Consider the following 15,313-nt stretch of genomic DNA (forward strand, 5'->3'; position numbering starts at 1 on the left):
GTCATTCTTCTATTTTTAAGACAAGTGGGAAAATCGTGGACCAAAGTCCTTGGAGCTTCTGTTTGTCCAAGCATTACAGGATATTTTACAACCCCAATTCTGAAAAAAACGTTTTGTTAAATGCAATCAATCATATGTGATTTGTTAATTCTCTAATTAATTGACAACAATTATTTTGACTTTGGATATTTTTAGACGGTTGTCTCACGACTTTTGGAAGAAAATAATCCGCCATGATCCAGATTTGTTTCCAAAATATGCTGCTTTTATATCCAAACATGAAACCCTCATGCATCACCATATCACCAGCTTATTGTGGATTTTTAAAACTCAATTTAGGATATTAAATAACCTTTCTCCATGTTGAAACTTCTTTCGAGTGTGTTGCAGCCATCAAAATCAAAATGCGTTTATATTAACAAAAAACATTCAAGTTGGGAAGAAAATCTACTGATTATACTATAATTGCTTTATAACTGAATTGCAAGTTCATTTTAAAGTTATTAGTAATTATTACAATTAGTGTAATATTTTGCAGCATTGTATAATGCGGTATAATACATTTAAAGTGAGCAGAAATACATACAATTACCAAATGCAAAAATACAGTAAAATTTTTATGTAGTGTAAAATGAATTACTGTAACTGTGCTGTATTTGGGCTGAACGATACTGGAAGAACGTGATATGTGATATTGTTGTTGAGTATTATGACAACGATATTTCTTATGATAAAACTTTTACCTATAAAAATGCTGTTTTTTTTAGCTATGTTTTTAAATCAGTTATTTATGATTGCCACAGCCATATCACCCTGCAGCCCAAGGCTGGTTACTCACTGAAGCTTAACAGGGCTAAGCCTGTTTAGTACCTGGATGGGAGACCACATGGAAAAGCTTGGTTGCTGTTGGAAGTGGTGTTAGAGAGGCCAGCAGGGCTACAGACTGTTTGAGTCCTAAAGCCCCAGTAAAGTGAAAGGGACACTAAACTGTCAGTGGGCGCCGTCTTTTGGATGAGACGTTAAACAGAGGTCCTGACTCTCTGTGGTCATTAAAAATCCCATGGCACTTCTCATAAAGAGTAGGGGTGTAACCCTGGTGTCCTGGCCAAATTCCCTCCATCGGCCCTTATCGATCATGGCCTCCCAATCATCCCCATCCACTGAATTGGCCCTATCACTGTCTCTCCACTTCACCAATAGCTGGTGTATGGTGAGCGCACTGGCACTGTTGTCCTGTGGCTGCCATCGCATCATCCAAGTGGATGCTGCACACTGGTGGTGGTGTGGGAAACCCACCTCATGATTGTGAAGCGCTTTGGGTGTATGGCCATACACAATAAATGCGCTATATAAATACACATTACATTTATTTAATGATATTAAAATAAACAATTAAAAGATATCTTTCAGATCTAAATCATTGTAATTCAGAAAAAAAACTGTGTCAAGATGCAAACATTTAGTCTTTAAAACACTATGAATGAGTGAAAACCTTACTAGATATTCTGACTCTTGTCATACTGTATTCATTTCGTCTCGACTTCCACCATAAGTATTTATTTCAGCTCTGGGGTTTCAGCTTTGGGTCGCTCCACCCAATAACAGAACAGCAACTACAGGGGAGGTAGGGATCAAGATAGTCAGGCACCATCTGATTGGTCAAATTTAGGTAAACAACCAAATATGCATAACATTTTATGCATAAAATAAATGCAACTTATCACACATGTCTAGGATATGTACTGTATATTGCATATACTACTCATTCATTCATTCATTCATTCATTCAAACATAATTAAAGACTCATAGTCCAAAAAAAAAAACATATTCCATAGTATATAAGAAACATATTTACAAAATACAGCAATAGCAATGTCTCAACAGCTTGGATTGATAGCATGTACTACTGACCTCTATGTCTGATAAACCCACAAAATTCTTCTTGCTGGTGATAATAATGCAATATATTGCGCTACCTTAACTATAATCTATTTTAACTGTACCTATTTGGCAACTGTGCTTCCAGTACCACACTGAAAATATACAGGAAAATCACTATCAGTGTATTTTTTTCTCAGTTAAATAAGACTTAAAGAGAAATAGCCAATCACACTCTCGATTTTCATTGCATTTTACAAAATGCCACAAATTTTGGGGGTTGTGGATGTGTAATATATACTGTCTCTTTGTTCAAATGAACAACATTAACAAAATAAATAGAATGTATCTTAACTTGAATGGCTGTACAGTATACAGTATATGTGTGCCTTAATTTTGTCCATGGCGGCCTACATGTGCTTGTAGCCCTCCTCACAGTTCTTGTGTGTTGCCAGTGACATGTAACTATGGAAATGGTGGTTGCCAACACACATGCGACGACACTGACGTGGGGCCGATTTGTGGATGCCATCAGAAATATGCCCTGCATTCAGACAGCAAGACCTGCATTGGTAAGTTACTGCCTCTCATACACAGACACACATTTCAATTGGTGTCACGTCAAATAGATGAACACCTTATGTCTATATTAGGCATCCAGGAATAAGCTTCTTCCTTACAGTTTGTAAATTAATAAACAAATGCATGCCAGTTGAAGGATCGTCCTGTTATGAGTACAAATTTAAAGGTAGTTTGACCAAAACTGAGATTTCTTTTATCATTTGCTAACCTGCATATTGTGCAAAACCCGTTTGATTTTCTGTCTCGCCTGCAGGAAAGAGATCTGATTTCTTTTTCTTAAAGTGAAGACTGTTGAGCTACAAAACGTAACAGAAAAGCAGTATAATAGCAGACACAAATGAATCTGTTGTGATTTCTGTGTGGTTCTTCTAATGCTTCATGTTTGAATGTACACAAATACATTTATGATGTGCTTTCATAATGATATGAACTGATATATTGAATATATTGCCAGCTATTTAATTTTGCAAGCACTTTTTTTTCTGATGTGCTATTAATCTATTTTTATTATGCATTTTCTTAGGGTGTAAGATTTGCTGAATATAATACTGACTATATTTTAGAAACTTTATTTTTTGCCTGTTTTACATTTAAGTTAGAGAACTGTTATTGATTGAATTATTTCTGAATTAATATATTTAATATTTATGTAATAATAATAATTATTATAAGTAGTAATAATTGTAGTTTATTATGTTTTATTTATTTGTTTATTTGTTTGCTTATAAATAAATATATGTAATATTTATGTATTAATAATAATTATTATTATTATTTGTATATTATTATTAGTAGAAGTAGTAGTAGTACTGATACTTATTAGTAGTAGTTTATTATATGTTATATTTATTTAGTTATAAACTAATGTATATTTAATATTTATTTAATAATAATAATAATAATAATAATAATAATAATAATAATAATTAGTAGTAGCAGTAGGAATGTAGTATTAGTAGTAGTTTATTGTGTTTTATTTATTTATAAATTAATATATTTAATATTTACATAATAATAATAATAATAATAATAATAATAATAATAATAATAATAATAATAATAATAATAATAATAATGATGATTATTATTATTATTCATATTAATAATAATAATAATAGTAGTAGTATAGTAGTATTTTTAGTAGTTTATTATGTTTTATTTATTTATAAATTAATATGTTTAATATTTACATAATAATAACAATAATAATAACGATTATTATTATTATAATTATTATTATTATTATTATTATTAATAATAATAATAATAGTAGTAGCATAGTAGTATTTTTAGTAGTTTATTATGTTTTATTTATTTATGAATTAATATATTTAATATTTGTGTAATATTAATAATAATAATTATTACTATTATAATTATTATTATTAATAGTAGTAGTAGTAGTAGATTATAACATGTTTATTTATATATTTATTTATAAATTAATATATTTAATATTTATGGAATTATAATAATAATAATATTAGTAATTATTATTATTAGTAGTAGTGGTTGTAGTAGTAGTATAGTAATATTAGTAGTTTATTGTTTTATTTATTTGTTTATAAATTAATATATTTAATATTTAAATAATAATAATAATTATTATTATTATAAATTTCTTATAATATTTTTTATTATTATAATTTTTGCTTAACTTGTAATTATCTGACAGATTTTTTTGTTGTTGTTACTTCTACCAATTTTTGCTTTTTTTTTTTGTTGTTTACAGACCAATTACCTTTAATATATGGAATTAAAAATTGATTACAAATGACCAAAAACTCCTCTCCAATGTCACTTGCATTTGCATACATTCAAATGTGTTATTTGACAATATCAACAAGAAAAAAACATTGAGATTGGCCTTAAGTTTCAAATTGACAAATCCCAGCCCATACACAACCCATAGTAGCATCAATTCCTTACGGTTCGGGCATGGCAGTAATCCCCAGTGCTTGCTTTAGCAGTTAGTGGCTAATTCAATGATGGAAAAGCCCATTAGTTGTGACACTCAGGGAGAGACGTGGCTAATTTGGTCATTCATCTTCTCTTCTGGCTTTCATGCTCTCATTCTCTCACACACACACGCAGCCCTGAGCGACTATTAGAGCAGAAAATGAGACTTCAGATGTGCATGAGCCAGAAAAAAAAAGAAGGGGCCGGTTGGGTGAGAGAGAGATGTGTGTACTCGTGTCGATTTGGGAAGATGTGCTTGATGATGGAAATTTCATTGCTGAACTCTCCGTGTGCAAAACACATTCATCATCCTGATAATGGTGGAAAAGCCAACCAGTCGGCCTGTGGAGTCCTGCCATGTTTGCCGAAAGGGAAAACTTTATACGCCATGCGGGTACGGCTGCATCCAGGGGCAATACTTCAGAAATGAAGAGTAAAGGCTTTTCTTTCTCAGCTCTTTTGATTTTTTTGGGGAAGACAAATGACCCACTTCAGGTAAGTTTGGTTTTATGTTTGTTTTCTTAGGATGAACCTCATGGCCTCTGTGATGTTTGACCGGCTTTTACAACTCATCGTGCCAACATGAGTTAGAGAAAGCCATGCAGTGCATCTTTTTAATGTCATTTGGCTCACATGGCTTGTCTCTTCAGTGAACTTTCTCCAAAACGACCACTGCGTCATTGGTTTCCCCCTGTTACGATAGCACAAACGCCCCCCAGGATAACATTCAGATCAGTGTGTATCATTACTCAAGGTCAACTTTCCAGACAGAAGGAGTTGGGATTAAAATGTTGTAATGTGGGATAGAGATTTTGTAGTTGGGTTTAGTTGGCTCAAATGGGCTTTTAAAGAGGTCATCGGTCATCTGAAACTCACAGGAAACACAATTGTACATCGTGTTACATGTTTTTAACCAATCGAAAGCTCAGGTTGAGATGTTTCAGGGGTGGTGATGTTGTCAGACGTGTATTTAAAGGTGCACACGGTTGAATTTATGTCTATACATGGCTGATTTTTCCATCATCAAGCTGAATTGTCCAATAACAGGAAGGTTAGCATGAGGAAATAAGTACTATTATGGTCATGCTGTCGCCTCACAAGAAGGTCACTAGTTCCAGCCTTGGCTGGGCCAGTTGGCATTTCTATGTGGAGTTTGCATGTTCTCCCCATGTTCGCATGGGTTTCCTCTGGGTGCTCCGGTTTCCCCCACAGTCCAAAGACATGCACTATACTGTAGGTGAATTGAATAAACTAAATTGGCTGTAGTGTATGTGTGTGATTGAGTATGTTTGTTTCCCAGTACTGAGTTGCAGCTGGAAGGGCATCCGCTGTGTAAAACATATGTTGGATAAGTTGGCGGTTTATTCCGCTGTGACGACCCCTGATGAATAAAGGGACTAAGCTGAAGGAAAATGAATAAATAAATGGTCATGTAATTTCAAAATGAGTTGTCCTCCTCCATGTTTTGTCTTTAAGTGTTGTTGTTTTGTTCCTCTACCATGTTAATAGTGTCAGGAAATGGTTTTGATTAAGAGAAAATGTATACCTTTAAAGGAAAAGTTCACCTCAGATTGAAACTCATGTTAAAATGATCTGTTAATAGTAGCAGAAGTTGTTTACATATATACTTGCAAAATTACTAATTTAATGGTAGACCATCAAAATAAAGTGTTAGCAGATACACCCTAATAATATGCTAATGGCGGGGTAGTTGACTTACAGTAAAGAGAACCATCAAAATAAAATGTTACCACCTGAAATTTTTTTTTAACACAATAAAAGTCAGTGGGATCCCCCGCTGTTTGAACCCCATTGACTTTTATTGTAGGGGGAAAAAATATCTTATAGTTTTCTCATGAAAGTCAGTCAATCAGGTCTGGAACAACACGGTGGTGCATGTACATTTCATACATTGATTGATTTTTGGGTGAACTCTCACTTTAAATGTTTACATTATTTAAATGACTATGGAACTGTTATACAGCTTTATTTTATTTATCTGTGTCCTGACATACCTACACACGCTTTTCTATTGGCCACAGGAGCATATAAGCACAAAAGTGTGTGTTTGTTGTACCTGCTGATTGCCGTACACTGGATTGGTCTCTCTCTGGCAGCTTAGAGCCCGGAGCCAAACTCACTCCTGTCAAACTCAATCAACTCTTCCTTTCCAGCCTCCACACGGAGCGACAGCAAACGGCTGCGGGGACCAGAAGAGGAGTGTAGAGACTGCTCCCACCCATCCCTGTCTCCCTCCTTCTTTCTTTCTCCTCCTCCTCAACCTCTCTCTCTGTCTCTCTGGACCCTCACTGTAGTCTGTGTGTGTGTTTAGCTGTGCTGTGTGGGTCTGGTCTTTCCCTGTGTTTAGCGCTCCTTTAGGATCCCCCTTGTGTGGCGTGTCTCATGGGCTCCCTGCTCTTCCTTCTGCCTCTCTGGTGAAAGTTACTGATTGCCTGTCTTGTCTGCAATTCAAATGGTGATTCTGACTGAAATCAAGCAGATCTACTAACGAATGCAAGGGTATAAACGGGTTAAACGCACCTCTCAATTGCAGCCTGATCAACGGTAGCGCCCCCACCAATCAGAAAACAACATCCCCTTTGACCAGCCAATCTGTACACCAGTCCCGCCCCCCTTGCCTGACCTCTCCGAAATCAGCCAGCCAATGGCATCTCCTCGTCCTTGACCCCCCACAACAAGCATGAACCAACCCCGTCTGCAACCCTGAATAAAAAGAGTCACTAAACAATGCAAAACTGGCCTCCACTCCACTCTCATCTCTTTTTTTCTCTTCCATTTAGAGTCCCTCTCTCCTCCTCATGCCAGTTGCATGTTTTCCTTCCCCCTGCACTCTTGCTTTCTTTTACTCTTATTGGCTCCTGTCCTCTCACACTAACGCACGAGCTGTCATCCGCATGCATGGTATTATCCGTGTGAAATTTCCTTCTGTTCAGTTGTTTTCCTTTCTTTATTGGTTTAAAACTTTAATAGTAACCCCAGTGCTTTTTTTATGGTTACTGTAGTGTTCACATTAGAGGTAGTGGATTATTGAAATCTTTGTCCTTTGCTTATTTATTTAATTTCTCTGTGACATTTGCACTCGCTCCCAATCTCTGATTGGTGGAGTCCTCTAAAGGGGCCAGTCAGAGCCAAGTGTGTATACACAAATCATAAACACAAATAGTACAGACAGATTGCTATAAACAAGCACACTCGATGTTGTTCTAGCGTCCTCCAGTCTACATTTGAAGACAGGAGGGCAAACAGTGCCTGATCTTAAAGGAAGGGTTCACCTACTGTACACTGTCAGAAATAAAGGTATACAAGCTGTTACTGGGGTGGTACCTTTTGAAAATGTACTTGAAGGGTGCATATTGGTACCTCAAAAGTATATATTAGTACCTTAAAATTTTCAGAGGAACACTTTTGTACTTTTTGGAAACTAATATGTACCTTTGATGTATTAATATTGACCTTTTAGGTACAAATTTGTACCTTTTCAAAAGGTACCACCCCAGTGACAGCTTGTGTATCTTTATTTCTGAGAGTGTATGAATAAAAACCTGTAAATCAGCCCTATGTCATTCAATACTTGCATTGTGTCAAGCTGCCCAAATGACAGAAAAGCACCATAAAATTAATCAATATCAACCTTGAAATGAAATGACTGTCAAAATAGAGACTTAAAATCTCTGTAAAACCCAAAAAGCTAAGGTAACTCAAACTATTTGAGAAAACCGATTGCAACAAACCGTTAAGGTTCAAAACCTATTCTTAATGAGTGCTGTGAACTTAATCCAATTGAGTAAACAAAGCAATTTGAGCACAGTAAAACCCAATAAATGAAAAGAACTCAAACCAACTGTAAAACCCAATAAGTTAAGGCAACTCAAACCGATTGAGGAAACTAATTGCAACAAATCATTTGAGTTAAAAAACTAATCTATGAGTACTTACTCTATTTATTCTATGTGAACTTACTCTATTTAAGTTGAGGTAATGAGGTATTTAATAGTTCAAAACTCTTCAAATGAGTAGAATTAACTTTCAGTAAATTTTGAGTTAACTACACTCATTTCATTTGATAAAGTTGGTTTTACAGTGGATACAAATTATTGACCATGTGCACTGAAATATGGCACATCAGTGCATGTTGGTCATATCAAAACTAAAGGGATGCTACTTGATGTGTTATATTTAGTTTTATGCAGAATAAAATAAATCTTTAGATATATAGATTTGCAGAAAATAATGGCACGGCATATTCTTTATAAAGTTATACTGTACGTCTTCAGAATACAGTGCATTTTTGTCACAGTTGGAGCTTGACAGCTTCTGTTCCTTTTCAGAAAAGCCTGAACTTTAAGGAAAATTAATGGGTTTGGAATGACATGCGGTTGAAAGATGACAGAACTGTTATGTATAGTCGAACTGTTCCTTTAAGAGAGCCATCCACATCCTGATTGGCCCTTCTTGCCTGCGCCCATTGAGGATTGGCTCCCTACAGCCCAGAACCCCACCCCCTTCCACCTTAACACCAGTCCCTAATATTTGCATGCCTAGAAATCATCAACCGTCCTCACAACACACTCCTGACCAACTCCCAACACTCAGAACGTGGTTTTCTGCATTGACTCATTCAAAGCCAGTTGTAAAGTGTTCCATAGACAAACAGGCAACCAGCGCTGCCCCAGACTCTGTCATTCATCCACCTCTCAGCATGTCCCACCTTCCTCTCATGGATCCCACCATGAGACCTCATTGTCATCTTTTCAGCTCTTTCTCTGTGTCTTTTTTGTGTCCTGTTTTGTCATCATCACATGACCATGTGGTTTGTCTATATACTTGTATCCATCCTTGCCTTTCCTCTCTCTATCTCTCTGTCTCTCCTCCACTGCTCTTTTACTGAGGTAAACAAGTGGCCGTTTGATATGGAAGACGAACTACAACGGGAAACAGCGTCTTAGCCCCTATCACTTTTTGTTAAGCTCCTCCCACACCCCCCCTCATGTTCGTTTCCCTACTATTTCGGGACATCTTGATTTTCTTTTTATTTATCTATTTGTTCATGTGATTAACACTCTAACAGGGTTTATTTGCGCTTCTTCATGGCTTTACGCCTCTTGGCTTTGGTTTGGGCTCAAACGCCAAGGTGGTCAGGCAGCCCGCGCCTGGCGTCCACGTGTCGCCAGAGGCGGGTCGGCCTGTAGCGGGGCTGTCTGTGCGGGGCGATGGACATTGGGCTTCTCATTAACCTACTCCTCCCTGTTTGTCCCCTGTCACTTGTGTTTTAGAGAAAGATGAGGCTGCAATTGAGAGCTCTGAATTCAATACCACGTCAGTAGCTGATGTGGACAAGCGGGTGAAACGTCGTCTACTTATGGGTAACTCTTTTCTTCCTCTTTCTATGTGTTGCTATGGCGCTTGTGCTTCTACCCCCTTCGTTTCGTTCTGTCCTTTAGTTTGTTTGAGTTGCTTTCCTTGCCTTTGGCCTTCCCCCATATTCTGAATTAAAGATATCTCCCTTCAAAACATGACAAGGTTCCTTTATGCACTCTCCTCAAACTGTCTTCAAATCCACCGCCGTTTTTGTTGTTGACAAAAAACTAACCACTGATCGCTTCTATTTACTCCCATTTCCAAAGAAGGCAACCAAAATGACACTGGATTGCTCTACACTGGATAGCAAACCAATTCTCTCTTTTCCAGTTGAGCGTTTCACTGTATGACTTTGCAATCGGATACTATTTAGGCAGTGATTAGTTGAACTGGAGGAACATTTGTGGGCTGAACAAATAATGGCGAGTTCATTTTTTATGGAAGGAGAATGACACGAGGGTCGGTCCAGACCGTTCCACATCATAGGATGCTGTGGGTTGTGGTGAACCGCAGCGGAAGACGCCTGACATCATTTTTTTACGCTCTATTAATAGTATGTGTTCTTAAAAATTAAACACTGGCGTTTATCATCTGCCCACAGTTACCCTCTGTCATATGTGCTCCATAAACTAAACCCTTTCTATTCTCCGTGTGTTTTCAAGTCAACATAAAACACCAAACCTGCTTTACTTTTGTAATCTAATTAAAGAAGATTCAGTAGGGAAAAAAAATGTAGGGTTTGATTTTATGATTATAATTGGCTGTCAATTGAAAACGTGTTCACACTTTATTTTGATGGTCCGTTTGTTGAATTTAAGTTGCATTGCATCTACATGCTGACTAATTCTCAATAGATTATAAGACTGTTAGATTGGGGTAAGTGTAAGTTGACATGTACTTGCAAAGTTTCTTATAGTTGGTTAAATGTCTATTGAAGGAGCAGTATCAATAGATATTAAGCAGACAGTCTACTAATACTCAAATGGACCATCAAAATAAAGCGTTACAGAAAACGTCTTTGCCTGTATAATGTATATTCTTGACTAAGAAGAAAGCCTAGTTATTCTATCAGGTGTTTTATTTCCCTTATGATAATAGTGTGCATTGATCAATCGGTCACATTAAGACTAGGAACTCGTAATATGAAAGTAAATAGGGTCAATTTTAATTTCATGTTGACTTTAATGTGTCTATAATAGAGGAATGATTATTTCAGGGTGCAGAACTGTTTTAGTTTCCAGTCCATCTGCTACTCTCTCCTAAGAGACAGAAGATAATTCACACAGACTCGAACCTTGAAATATATCAGCCATTTAGCCATTTGTCCTTGAATTCATGAACCAAGGCCAAGATGTTGTCAGGCAGACAACAGATCTGCCTTTGTATGGCAGAGAAACTGTTTGTAAAGTATTTGGGAGGACAGACTAGACACCTTTTTTGACCTATGAGGTAGCGGACTAAATGGAAATAATAACATTTTTTGGTTGTGGCTAAAGATTAAAAGTTTATATTGATGATATGTGTGGGAAATGATTAATATAACATAAAAATAAGTTATGTTTGGTCTAAAATGTTAAGCCAGCTTCATTTAAAACGTGCCAATTTGACTTTAATTCTCAATGAGTTAAAATGAGTCTTTCCAAATTATGTTCAGTCCAGTTTTCCGTTCACACATCTCTCACTGCCGATTGCTTTTGAAACTTTTAGGTCTACCCAGGAACTCGACGATGCAGATATTTCTGACTTTCACCCTTCATTATCTTTCTCTGATCATCTCTGAAATCGTGTCATTGGTTTATGGTATTATTTTCTCCTCCTTTTAGTCGCTGCATCGAAGAAAGACCAAAGGACCCTTTGTTTCTTTTCAGTTTGAGTTTTCTCTCCCCCTTAAACTGAATTAAATTATTTTGCTGTATTTTTAAACTGTATATAATCTACATGTATTTTAAAATATAAATATGTATTATATGTATGTATATATATATATATATATATATATATATATATATATATATATATATATATATATATATATATATATATATATATATATATATATATATATGTATATATATATATATATATACACGTGTGCATGTATGCATATGCATATAAACATATTTGGAATTAATTTACTTAAACATCACTTCTAAGGATTTATATAAAAGATATAAAAGATATTGTAGGTAGCTATGTAGAGGTAGATAGATAGATAGATAGATAGATAGATAGATAGATAGATAGATAGATAGATAGATAGATAGATAGATAGATAGATAGATAGATAGATAGATAGATAGATAGATAGATAGATAGATAGATAGATAGATAGATAGATAGATAGATAGATAGATAGATAGAAACCATGAACAGTTTGGAGTGGTCTCATGTGATGTCATCCCCATCTTATACTCACTGATCTCATTATTTCATCCACCTCAGATCATATTCCAGGTTTTATAACACGCAAATGGGCCCGTTATGACAGATTCACAGGAGTAGCTTGGCTTTGCATGTCAGTGTCTGTGCAAGTGTGTGTGTGCTCCATCGCACAGGAGCCACAGGAGAATGCTAGATTTGACACTCGGCGTTCCCGCTTCATCCTGCCCTCCTGTCACAGCTGGGGCCAACAGCACCAGGATGTGACCGATCCAGACAAATTAAACTGTACAGTCGGTGTCAGAAAGAATGCTGCCATTGTGCCCAGGCATGATGCGAAACCCAGGGACTGGAGAGGAGGAGAAGAAGAGAAACCAAGACACTGGGGTGTTTTTAAAATGCGGTCACTTTTCAGTAGGAGGGCATTGAAGGGATTTGATCTAAATAAACTGCCTTGTGGAAAAGGGTTGATTTCTGATGCATTGATTCAAATAAAACGTGCAGCTGGGATTTACCACCTTGTATAATAATTAATAATAATTCCTTAAATTTATATAGTGCTTTTTTGGACACTCAAAGTGCTTTACACATTGGGGGGAATCTCCTCATCCACCACCAGTGTGCAGCATCCACCTAGATGACGCGACAGCAGCCATATTGCGCCAGACCGCACACCAGCTGATTGGTGGAGAGGAGACAGAGTGATGAAGCCAATTATGATATGGGGATGGTTAGGAGGCCATGATGGACAGAGGCCAGTGAGCAAATTTGACCAGGATGCCGGGGATAAACCCCTTCTCTTAACGACTTTTAACGACCACAGAGAGTCAGAACCTCGGTTTAATGTCTCATACAAGTGAGTCCCCTTCACTATACTGGGGCGTTAGGACCCACACAGACTGCAGGTTGAGCGCCCCCAATTGGCCTCACTAACAACACTTATGGAAGCAACCTAGCTATCCCATGTGGTCTCCCATCAAGGTACTGACCGGGCGCAGCTCTGCTTAGCTTCAGTGGGCGACTATGTGAGAGTTACAGAGAGCTAGCTGCCGGTGAAAGTTGTTGTAGGCTCCCAATGTGTGGAAGGCCTACAGTATACCAGGGGTCACCTATCTCGGTCCTGGAGGGCCAGCGGCCTACATATTTTAGTTCCAACCCCAATTAAACACACCTGAACCATTTCTAGGTATACTAGAAACTTCCAGGCAGGTGTGTTGAAGCAAGTTGGAGGCCGCTGTCCCTAAACTATGCAGGACACCCCTTGCCTATACAGTTTCCTCCACCCCGCAAAGAAGAGATGCTTTTCTACAGTTAGAATCACTCTGGGCTTCTAGTTTAATCTGGCCATATGCCAACAGGAGCTGAAGAGCATGAACACGATGAGGGAATCTATATCTTTTGTTACGGAGAGCTCTATATAAACAAATCAGTCAATCAATCAATCAATCAATCAATCAATCAATCAATCAATCAATCAATCAGTTAGAATTGACCACGCTCCTTTTTGAGAACTTCAGTGGAATCATTCGCAGCTTAATCAAACACTGTTTGTGTGCACGCAAGTCCCATGTACGTGTCCCTGGGCAAAATACAGTCCAGCTGTTCTTGGAGCAGAGTAATAGCCCATAGCATTAGACTCTAATAACAGGGTCTTTGACATGCTTAATAAATCATTAACAGAAAGCGGCTTCATTCACTCCCCATCCCACAGAAGAAAAAAAAAAGTCCTGTTGAGGATGGATATCTACGCTGTTAGTCTTTTGTGTCTTTGTATGTGTCCTGGACTGTGTGGTCAACAAGAGCAGTTCCCAACACTGTTCCCAAATTGACTAATAGTTAATCTTACGCAATGTGCTAACACCTGTATTTAATCTGGTTCAGTAAAGCATATCTTATGTTTCATATATGGATGTGGAGAGAGAGCCTGGACCAGTAAGATCTTGGAGTAGGCGGGGCTACTGTCAAACTTTAAATTGTGGCTTTTTTTGCATAAAACAAGCAATATCTTTCAAGCACGGATGCAACGAATGTGTGATGACATCACATGTAACACTGAAAAATAAAGGTAACAACAGCTGTTGCTAGGGTGGCACCTTTTCAAAAGGTGCACTTTTGTACTTTACAGCTGCACATTACCTTTAAGATTAACTTTTGTACCTTTAAGATGAACTTTTGTATCATTAAGATACTATGAGTTGCACATTTGTACTTTGTGAAGTTTATTTATAAACTAATTTCGAGAGGATCACATGCTTATGATTGCTTGCAGCTGGTCCTGCACTATCCAATTTTCGATTCACCAATCAGATGATTCCTAAGCCACTATAAATACCCTCAGTTCCATATAACAGCCATCTTCGTTTTGAAGAATTCCCCCTTCCACCCCTACTCCTCCTGATTTGCTAGATGGGTGGCTCAGTGGTTAGCACGTTCAGAGTTTACACGTTCTCCCCGTGTTCACGTGTGTTTCCCCCGAATTCCATCCAAAAACATGCAACTTAAGTTAATTGACTAATCCAAATCGCCACCATAGAAATGCTCCTAAGTAGTTATCCCTTAAGAGCAATCACTATCTGTTCATTAGCAACTATAGCAGGGGAGTTCTCAGGATCTACCTGAGCTCAAACTCCCTTCTCGCATTGCAAACGGGATGGAGCCCCGGTCTCGAGGATTTTATGAGCTCAGGGCTCTCTTCCGGGACAGCATGCCAAACAAGCTTTATATTCAATCATCAGCTTAGAGTGAACTCTTGAATTAGGTATTAATATGTACCTTTAAGGACCTGTTTGGCACAAAAAAGTCCCTTTTGACCCCAGTGACAGAATTTGTACCTTTATTTCTGAGAGTGAAGGGTAACTCTCATCTGAGTGTTTAAAAGCTAAAACCAAAGGGCTTATTTATTTAACCGCCAAACCTGTTAGAGTTTCTTTCTTCTGTTGAACATAAAAGATGTTTTGAAGGATGTTAGAAACCAGTATCCATCATATTTGTTTCCTGGATACTAATGTTTACCTGTTTCCAACATTCTTTAAAAGTATCTTCATTTGTGTTCAACAGGAAACAGAAACTTGTAAAGGTTTGTATCTATTTGAGGGAGAGTAAACTTTATTCATTTCTGAGTGAACTAACAAAACA

The 15,313-nt window shown here is 37.2% G+C and overlaps 1 protein-coding gene across 2 annotated transcripts in view; it reads left to right on the top strand.

Moving 5' to 3' along the window:
- Window positions 1-15,313, top strand: part of scube1 (signal peptide, CUB domain, EGF-like 1) — a 111,884-nt gene that overhangs the window by 61,767 nt on the left and 34,804 nt on the right. The window contains exons 6-7 of one of the 2 annotated variants that reach the window (XM_056455996.1): window positions 2,335-2,451; window positions 9,715-9,804. In XM_056455996.1, coding sequence (XP_056311971.1) covers window positions 2,335-2,451; window positions 9,715-9,804 — 207 coding nt within the window. The remainder of the gene's footprint in view (window positions 1-2,334; window positions 2,452-9,714; window positions 9,805-15,313) is intronic. The other variant, XM_056455995.1, reaches the window with a different exon arrangement.

The sequence above is a fragment of the Danio aesculapii genome, chromosome 4, assembly GCF_903798145.1.
Source record: "Danio aesculapii chromosome 4, fDanAes4.1, whole genome shotgun sequence".
In the NCBI taxonomy this organism is placed as follows: Eukaryota; Metazoa; Chordata; class Actinopteri; order Cypriniformes; family Danionidae; genus Danio; species Danio aesculapii.